Below are 10,436 nucleotides of genomic sequence, written 5' to 3' on the forward strand. Positions count from 1 at the left end.
ACACACACACACACACACACACACACACACACACACACATACACACACACACACACACCACTACAAGTCTGGACAGCCTGCCTCTGCACACAAATGCACAGCTGACGAATCACTCCGCCGACACACTGGCAAGTAGACCCTAATCTATGAGAATTTAATTAAATAAATATTTTAATAAAATACATTAACGCCGTATCGCTACTGAGTGCTAAACGTGTAATAGCAATAATAGCGTTAGCATGATTAAAACGAGATTTATCTTTATCCATCAAAGCTTATTTAGTAGCACGTTTTAAGAATATATACCCTCATATATCAGCATACACGGTTTTATTTATAGAGCATGAAATTAAAAGTAGTTTAACTCAATAGTTTGGCGGGACTACTTTTAGTCAATCCAAACGGTTGGTTTGGGAGAAGGCGGAGCGGATGTCCACACTTCTTTCAGGGGGTGTTATCCGCCTCTCTCTCTCTCTCCTTCACACACTCACTCACTCACGGCTGCTTGCATCTATCCATGCAGTTCATCAATTAAGCAAAAAAAAAAAAAAACCACTGTAGAGGCGATAATTTATTAATTTATTTTTTCTTAGTTCTTTCGGGACGATTTTTTAATTCCGCCGGACAGAGGCCCCGGAGAAGTTTTAAGTGCGGAGGAGGAGGGGGAAACAAGGGCGGAGGGGAAACCAAACCGCAGGTACGGAGTGAGACTGTTGTAGCGACTTGAACTACAAGGCGAGCTAACCGGCTAACGTTAGCATCCCAAAGTGAAGGAGGGAGAGGAGGAGGAGGAGGAGGAGGGGGGAGAGACTTGAAATGCACTTTGTCAAGAAGAGAGGGGAGGCAGGGGGGTGTATAACGGCAATTTTTATTTATTGTTCAAACTAATTACTTCAGCTGCTTAAATAGAGGCTAAAAAGTCCATAAACAGGATGAAGAACTTTAGCTTGAAATGAGCTAAATGCTAGTTTTTTTTGTGTTGTTGCCCCGGCAGCAGCTTCATCCGTTTGAGGGGGGGAAACAAAAGACGTCAAAGTCTGACACACTGATGACTTCTTGGCAAGAATTGTTTCGTTTAGCTAAACTATTGGTGTCGTTTAGTGAAATAATTTTAATAAACAAGATATTTTGCAGATGTGAACATGTGTTTAATTTCAATATATGATTTCAGCTCTATCAGTGTGGTGAGTCAAAGGTTATAAACAAGAAAGAAGTTAATTGGAATGCAAAAATATATGATAAAATATATTTATTGTGGGTGTGAGGCTCATTTTAAAGCAGAAACTATGAAATAAAGTTATAAAAGCTGCTCATATGAGGGTCAGAAGTTGGGAAATGAAGGAACAAGCTTGAGTTTTTATGGATATCAGAGGATTCCTGGTTATTTAATTGAGTTCTCAAAAATGTGATTTAATTTTTAGGTCTTGTTGCTGATTTTGGACCAGGGAAACCATCCCAGCAGGCTCATCCTGACCCTGTTCCTATCAGTGATTTTTGTCCTGGTGAAGTTAAACGGGGCAGCTGCTGTTTTCTGTGGGAGGGGTGGGGGGAGAGCTGTGACAGACAAAAGACCTCCAGAGAGAGCTTCAGACTCCAGTATTGTCTGTGTGTTTAGTTGATGGTTGATGTTAATCTCTCGGATCGGGAAGATTGCGGCTCTTCCGCCCGCAGAGGTCCAAACCAGTCAGGTTGAATGTGTAGGATGAGGGATTATGGGTCAGTGCTGGGAGTTGTTGTTTTGGACCGAGGCGAAACTGAGGATGAAGGGCAAGGAAGTGCGAAAGCCTCGTCTGCTCATCATGGCTGTTTTATAATCTGAGATTTGGGTTTTTCCAAACACTATTTGGATAACCATGTGGTAAAAGAGATTAGATGTTTCTCACGGTTGTTTCCCCCATCTTGATCCCAGATGCTTCAGTTTTTCGTCACGTTTATGTGAGTTTTTCAGAACTAAAATAATTCAGAAAATTTCTGTTTTTTGCCTCAGATCTTACCAGCTTTGCAAAAATACCTACATTTTGTTGTATTAACTGTATAAAATGTGCAATTAGAACCGAGAAAAGTAGAATTTTAAAGTCAAAATAGTTGTCAGTGCTTTTGTTTTTTTTATTTTATGTTTCTAAAAGTTTCTACATCAATAAATAATTGTTTTGGGAGTTAATGTGGCTCAAACTCATCAAAAAGAAAAAAAAATTGTAAAGGTCTTCTGGATGGGTTCTTCTCTAATGAAACGTTTCGTCTCTCCTCCAAGAGACTTCTTCAGTCTGAGAGTTTCAGGCAAAATTCAGGCTTTTAAGCCCTGCTTCCATGTGACTGATACTCACATCACATGGCTATCGTTGACACCTTATTAACACCTATTGTTAACAGGGGGTGGAGTGATACTGGCAATGGCCACGCTGTAGGAGGGGGACAACTGAAAACGGAGGCCTCCACCTCTGTTTAATGATGGACGGTCTTTCTTCACAAAAATGGCTTCTTTTACTCCTCTCTCAAACCAACGTTCCTCTCTATCAAGAATGAGAACATCCTCATCTCTGAAAGAGTGACCGCTGGCCTGTAAATGAGTGAAAACTGCAGAGTTCTGGCCATTAGATGTAGCTCGTCTGTGTTGGGACATTCTTTTGAACAGTGGCTGCTTTGTTTCCCCGATGTATAACTGGTTGCAGTTATACATTTTTTTCTTTTTGATTTTTTACCTGAATTACTGAGATGCATCAGGACAACTCAAACTCATCAGTTTTAGAAAACTTCTAATTCTCTTCACATTTATTCACAACTAAATTATACAAAAAAAAAACAGACAATATTTATGTTTATTTTGTTTGATTCCTGTCTTAAGGCCCTGTCATATTATAATGTTTTAGACCAATCGTTCCCAAAGTTGGGGTCGGGACCCACAACGGGGTCCCAAAACATCAAGATGGGGTCCTGAAAAGGTTTTCTGAATTATCTATATTAGGAAAATAACAACTAATATTTTTTTCGCTTTTTTTGTTGCAAAAGAGTAAGGTTAGTGCACTTAAAATGGACAAAAATAGCAATGAATATTGTTACCATGCTCTAATTTTTTTGACATGAAAACAATGGGCCTCATGCAAAAACCGTTCGTACGCACAGATCTGTTCTTAAGTTGTGCGTACGAGTGATTTAGGAGAATTTGTGGCATTCACCAATGTTTTCGTATTCTAAGATTTTTTTCAGATACGAACAAAATTCACGAGTGGTCCAGACCTGTCGTATATTGTACGTACAGTCAGTCTGCTGTTATCCAGGCGGGTTTTCCTCCCTAATAAATTTATATTTCGTTAGTTTGAAGATATTTTGAGTTGAAAATAAATTAAACTCCAAAATTATGTTGACAGTAGGCTATTCTGCTTGAATTAGAGTTATAATTTTAAATGTAATAATTTAGACAAACAATATAAATTGTCCGTTCGTCCGTTTTCTGTTGCTTATCCGGGATCAGGTGCGGGGCCAGCAGAAAGACCCCGCTCTCCCCAGCGACACTTTCCAGCTTGTCCTGGGGGACTCTGAGACATTCCCAGGCCAGAGGGGATCCACCATCCCTCCAGCGAGTCCTGGGTTTTCTCCAAAGTGCCAGACWTATTTTGAAAACATTTTAAAATGCTAATTTTAAACCCGCATCTGAGACCACCTACGACCGTGAGGGGGGGTGTACAGTGAGCAGCACCGTGGCTTCTGAATAAATGAAAATGATTTAACACAGTTGTTTATACTATTAGCAGCTCCTTTTATTCCACAGCTGACCTGCTAAAAATGACAGATTTTCTTTTCTGGATCTCTGACAGACGGACTTCAATCTCTGAACTCGTAAAGTTTTTCTTTTTAATTTTCGCTGTCATTTTTCGTGAATGGACACTTCCTTGTATCTGAGGCAGGAAACATAGCCTTATATGGTGTTTTTGGGGTGGTAATTATGCTAATCTCCTCTCGCGTGCACGAGCAGCTGGATACGAACAGGTGGAATTTACGCAGCTCATTTACACACTTTTCCTGAAGATAGAAGAGTTTGTTGAATCTGACGTGACATGTTCGTACGAACCCTTTGTACGAACAAAAGTAAGAGAAATTTAGGATAAGAATACGAACATGTTCTTGCATGAGGCCTTATGATCCAACAACAGTTGGGGGCTCAGGTCTCTGCTGCTGACATTTTACGGATCAAAGGCTGAAAAGTTTGGAAACCACAGTTTTAGACAACTTATGCCAGCTTGTGAAAATTTTAAAGACATCTATGTTGAAGATGGAATTTAAAAAAATCCACTGGAAGCCTCTTTTAGGCGTGCACATTCTGTAATGCTAACACATTGATCAGATACATTTTATTAGTAATTTAGACATTAAAAATTGGCACAAGTTGTCTAAAACATCATAGTGTGACAGGGCCTTTAGAGCTGTAACGTGATTATTTTTGGCAGGGGTCAGATTTCGACGAGTCAGCTGTTCAGTCCGTCTTTGCTTCCTCCTGTTCCAGAGGCACAAGTAGTTTTTGTAATTTAAAACAGGAAAAAGTGCAAACAAGTAACCAAGAGTGAGCATGTGTTTATGTTCAGGTGAATGGAAAATGTTGGGCAAAAAATGATGAGTTTCATAAATATTTGTGCTTTAGAGCAGACGTCTTCAACACTTAGATGTCTCCCTGCTTCAACACAGCTGACGGAAATGAACGAGTGATTGACAGGCTCCTGCTAAACCTAATGACATTGTGAGTAGATAATTAAACTATTTGAATCAGGTGTGTTGAAGCGTGGAAACAACTAAAACATGAGGAGGGGTTTATAAATGTAAAACTGGTCTAGTGATGCTTTTGCTTCTCTTCCCATGAGTAAGTAGGCCTTTTAGCTTCACAGCTGCCTGTCACTCAATAAGTAATACTCATAAAGTAAAATGAAACTAAGAAATAATGAATATAAATTTTTTATTTACATTTTGTTTATGTAATAATTAGGGAGAATAGTGAAGGTCATGCTGACAAACAATAAATGACATTGAGCTCCTTCATTTCTCAACAGAAACTGATCTTAGCATGAAAGGTGGCAGGCATTAAACAAAAGGCTGGTTTTATACACAAATATGGAGGAGTGATGTCTTCTCTGTTTGTTCGCAGTCATGCCCTCAGTGATGGAGCGCTCGGGGGCCGGGGTCCTGTCCCGGAGCCGAGCCAAAACCGTCACCAACGGCAGCAGCCAACCACACTCCGAGGAGGAGAGCAGCGACGAGGAGCACGCTCACGGTAAACACCGCACACCTGTTCCGCGCCAGCGGGCCGCTTTAAAACGCCGACTCATGTTCCGGCGTTAAACACACACTCAGACGTTGTGTTGCTGCATCATGCCAGCTGTTCTGGTTGCATTTGTTGCATTGCTGCAGTGCTTCACATTTCCCCCTCCACTACCTCCCCCACCCTGCGCCAGCCTCCTCCAGCCTCTACTGTCTCCACTCGGCCTCTGTTGGTCTTTGAGGGTTTTTAGATCACACACAGATGTTTAATTTTAAATCAATACGCTCTTATGTTTTCGCAGCCTTGGTTTCCTCTCTGTGTTCTCCTCCTTCGGCTCCTTCTTTCCCATCCTCTGTCCCTCAGCCTGAGGAAGCTCGGATATGTCTTCCTCCTTCTCGTCTCTTTTTCACTCATTGCTTTCCCCTCGTTCCTCTGCAGCTTTTTTTGTACGTTTATCTTGAACAGTAAATACACTGAAGCTCTAAAACCGACCCAGATCTTTATGTCAGGCGGAGGGGCTAAATATTTTTTAATTGCCTCCTGCCGTTTGTGCTTGCGTGCTGTTTGTTAGTGATGTATCTCACAAACGCTGCGAGAACAGCTGTCAGAACACCTACAGAGAGCCGCCTGCGTCTCCTCGCTGTCTCTGCTGTGAACGAGAACAGCCGCATAGACACGCCCACAAAGTTCTGACCAATCACATGACACTTGGCGCACACCCTGCGAGACGATAGAAAAAGACTCCTATTTTATCACAGCAAGACACAATTTCAGTGCTTCTCGTGAATTATAAATCGGATTTTAATCCGTAGGATTATAAACTGTGAGTTTTAACATGTGTGAACAAATACTGCAGAGAATAAAATGGAAATTATTGCAAAGTTTATGTATAAAATCAGGCTCAGAGGTGATTTAATTCAATTCAATTCAGTTTATTTATGTAGCGCCAAGTCACAACATGCATTGTCTCAGGGCACTATAAAAAAGAACAATCTAAAGAAGAAACCAGCAGATTGTGTTGAATCACTTCATCACAGTCTCTCATCCTGAGCAAACAGTGGAGAGGAAAAACTCCCTGCTAATCAGGAAGAAACCTCCAGCAGAACCAGGCTCAGGACAGGAGACCATCTGCCTCGACTGGCTGGTTGGGGGACAGTAAAGAGACACAAACACAGAAAAACTGGTTCAGGTGCACCTTCTTCTGGAAGAGACAAAGAAAAAACATGTTATTGATAGAAATAATTACAATAAACATGTAGAGAACAGAGAGTAAAGACAACAGCAGAGTGAGGAAATGTGCTCAGTTTGTGCTCCAGCAGTCTAAGGCTATGTTCACACTGCAGGCAAATCCGACCCAAATCCGATTTTTTTGATCCATCTGACTCATATCCAATTTTTTTATGACAGTCTGAACAAGACAAATCCGATTTTTTCAAATCCGACCCAGGCCGTTTCAGTATGTGGTTTTAAATCGGATATATATCTGATGTTTTCAAAGTGACTGCAGTGTGAACGCTCATGTCACATTCCATCTGACTTTTTCATCAGGAGGAGGAGGTGAAGGATCGATAAGACACTAACCTCAAGTCTCGCTGTTTAAATCTGCAGCTCCATGTGTTTACAGCTCCAAAACACAAGTCCAGTTGCTTCATCTTTTTACTTTTCATTAGTATGATAATAACGATGTCCAGCCTGGGTTGCGGAGAGTATCGATCCTAAAGTTCGATACTTGGCCGATACTTTTTTCCAGCTCGTAGTTTCGTTCAAAAAAAAAAAGCTTCACTGGAGCATCCCGGTCAGAGGCAGGTTCAGATATAAACACTGAACTAAAGAAGCATGTCAGATAATTATTTAATCGGCTCTGATTAAACAACAACTTCCAATTCGATACGCAAAATGTAGCATCCATGCTAGCTCTGTAAACAAACAAGCAGGCTGATGAGACGTCACGTCTTTCACTGCGCATGCGTGTCACATCAGTGCTGTGGAGCGTTCACACAGGGGTCTGATACAGGTCACATTTAAAATGTAATGTGAACCTTCACACAAAAAGATCGGATTTTTTCACAAAATCGGAACTGAGCATTAAGACCTGCAGTGTGAACGTAGCCTTAGTCTCCACCTACAACAATGGTCTCACCAACATCCTCGACTCTCTTGCTCCTCTTAAAACCCGTTCTGTCTCCTTCTCCACTTCTGCTCCATGGTTCACCTCAGAACTTTGCTTCATGAAAACACAAGGTCGCAGACTAGAGCGACTACAAGAAATCAGGTCTTACAGTTCACAAAGAGATGTACATAAACCATACCCTACAGTACAAAGAAAGTGTCGCTCAGGCCAAATCTATCTACTTCACTGACATCATCAGTTCCAATGCAGGCAACACACAGACTCTTTTCTCTCTCCTTAACTGCACAGTTTCATCTCCAAACTCTCTACCCCCTCACATGTTTTCTACTGACTGCTGTAACTCCCTCATTTCATTCTTCACTTAAAAAATCCGCTCCATTCACCAACACTTTGGGCCAAACTCTGCCCCCAACATCTTTACTGCCTCAGTTTGGGGACAGTCAAGACTTTATTTCTTTACTCCAATCAATCATAACGTTCAGATTTTTTCTTTCCGTACAGACAGCATGATCAGAGTCGGAGGAGACTACCAGGCCCAGATCCCGGAGTTCAAACCAGGTGAGCCCCGCCAGGAAACCTCAAGAGGAAGAGATGACCGTGAAATGAAGGAAGAAGGAAATTACTGATTTTTTTAATAAAATGAGGAAAATTTACTTAAACTACTGAAGTATTTATCCTCCATACAGTTAGTGTAAGATTTCCATAAATACTGTATAAAAGAACAACATGTGTAATTTTAAGAATGATTTACAGCCACCTCTAAGTTTACATGTAATGAAAGATTTCTGTTGTGTTTTCATCATCAGACAGTGCAGCTCGCCACAATGAGAAAGACCAGAGGAGCATGTTGGTCTGGTGTCCCAACACTCAGCTCTCTGATGCAATGTGTAAGCTGGAAACAAAGGAAACCCTTAAAGGGACAAATAATCTTCATCTTTTGATTGTCACCTTTTATTGTTTAATTCCAGTGGATGAATACATCCTGATGGCTAAAGAGAAACATGGATACAACATGGAGCAGGTACGAGAAGCTCGTGAGATTTAAAAAAACAAAAACACAGGCTAAAACGTAGCGTTTAACCCGTCTCCACCTACTGTTTCCCGATTCTCCGTCCCTCCAGGCTCTGGGCATGTTGCTGTGGCACAAACACGACGTGGAGCGCTCGCTGGCCGACCTGGCCAACTTCACGCCCTTCCCAGACGAGTGGACGGTCGAGGACAAAGTTCTGTTCGAGCAGGCCTTCAGCTTCCACGGGAAGAGCTTCCACCGCATCCAGCAGATGGTCCGAGACGGCTGAGAAATTTTATATCTTCAAAAAAAAAAAAAACTACAAGTCTGATCAGGGTTATTTGTTCTGTAGCTTCCAGACAAACTGATCTCCAGCCTGGTGAAGTACTACTACAGCTGGAAGAAGACCAGGACCAGGACCTCCGTCATGGACCGACAGGCCCGGAGGCTCATCAACAAGAGAGAAAAAGACGACAGGTTCGACACACACACAGAAAAATTCAATTCAAACCTCAGAGGAAGCTGTTTATAAAAGGATGAATGAGCAGATGGACAAGAAGGAAGAACAAACACTGATGAAGCTCCTCATCCAGGTTTGACATTTCCACATCTTCTCTCGTTGAGTCGTCTCGGGAAGCGGAGCTCATGAATATAAACGAGGAAGAGTCGGATTATTACTTGTCATTTGAGTCGATGTATTCGAGACGTCATTTAAAATTAGAAGGACGGAGCCTCAGCACAATCAAGTCTTGATTTTTTTTTTTTTTTTTTTTTTTTTTTTGTGCAGTAATGATGACGTTGAGGAAGGAGAGCCGGGCAGCGACAGCGACTTTGAAATGGATGCCAAGAAAGAGGTAATAAAAATACTCAATTCAACATAAAAACAACAATTTTAACATTAGAGAAGTGGTATTTAGTATGAAAGTACAGTGTGAATGCTTATTGCCGAATAACTTAGCTGAAATATTTTTAATGATAAATCATCAGTGCTTTCTGAACAGTTGAGGTGGAACCCAAAATTATCTGAATATTTGCCGAAGAACCCAAACTGACACCAAAAGCTTTAAAGTACCTGCGACATCAAGTTTTTGTAATAAACATGAATGCATTTTTTGGAAAGATAACATTAATAACATGTTGCAAAACAAATTTCATACTGCTGAGATGAACGGTTGTTGAGGTATTTACATGTGAAGAAACAGGAAGTGATGTCAAAGGGGAATGTTAATATGTTAACAGAGCGTTGTTACAAAAGGTTTACATTATTTTTGGTCGCCATCAAAGAGAGACAAAGAAGAGTTAAAGTTAATAATAGTATTGTTTTAATAAACAGAGACCAGCAAGTTAATTTTATTAATGAGTTTCTTTGATGTCACTTCCTGTTTCACTTTGGCTGAGCCAAATTTAAAAGAAAATATCCGGTTATTTGACAAAATGGGTCAAATCGTGTACTATGCCAATTTTCCTAAGAATAAATATGCTTTCTTTGAGTTTTTGTATTTGAAGAATAGGCATGTCACAGGCACTTTAAGAGGCAGATAAAAAGTAAAAGGAGTAAATATATAGCTGAAAGCGACAGAAAGAAAGTAAAAGGAACAAAATAAAAAGATTTGTTAACCTTTTGAAGGGTTTTAAGGATTTTGAAGACTGCTCCGTTTATTTTTAATAAGAAAAAAGTGGCTGAAAAAGCTAAATAGCTGAAAGAGTATAAGTTTCTGAAAAGCTAAAAATCATAGCCAGAATGTCCTGAAGGAGCTGAACGTTTTCATATATATAAACTGTTGAAATAAACACAAACATTGTAGAAGGAAATGTGTGCCAAAAAAAAACCCCTACAGAACAGTGAAAATAAAAAGAAAAATAAAGAGAAATATGAAAATAATACAACTATTTCCTGTTTTCTTCCACACTGTATTTCTCAGCTACTCAGTGTTGATTTATTATTTAAAATCTTAGTTAAAGGTGCAGTATGTAACTTTTCTAAAAATATATTTTTAACATATTTGTTCACTCTGTCACCATCTCCTGACAGATTGAGATTAGACAGGTAA

General features: G+C 40.3%; 1 protein-coding gene across 1 annotated transcript in view; it reads left to right on the plus strand.

Moving 5' to 3' along the window:
- Positions 1-4,831: 4,831 nt before the first annotated feature.
- The window catches only part of rcor2 (REST corepressor 2), a gene marked incomplete in the record, with an annotated part of 17,470 nt that continues 11,865 nt past the window's right edge, over positions 4,832-10,436 (plus strand). Inside the window, 8 exon segments of the mRNA XM_014019055.1 lie at positions 4,832-4,849; positions 5,132-5,257; positions 7,878-7,934; positions 8,183-8,263; positions 8,345-8,397; positions 8,498-8,659; positions 8,738-8,862; positions 9,173-9,239. Of these exon segments, the coding sequence (XP_013874509.1) occupies positions 4,846-4,849; positions 5,132-5,257; positions 7,878-7,934; positions 8,183-8,263; positions 8,345-8,397; positions 8,498-8,659; positions 8,738-8,862; positions 9,173-9,239 (675 nt within the window).

Source organism: Austrofundulus limnaeus, unplaced genomic scaffold (assembly GCF_001266775.1).
Source record: "Austrofundulus limnaeus strain Quisiro unplaced genomic scaffold, Austrofundulus_limnaeus-1.0 Scaffold208, whole genome shotgun sequence".
In the NCBI taxonomy this organism is placed as follows: Eukaryota; Metazoa; Chordata; class Actinopteri; order Cyprinodontiformes; family Rivulidae; genus Austrofundulus; species Austrofundulus limnaeus.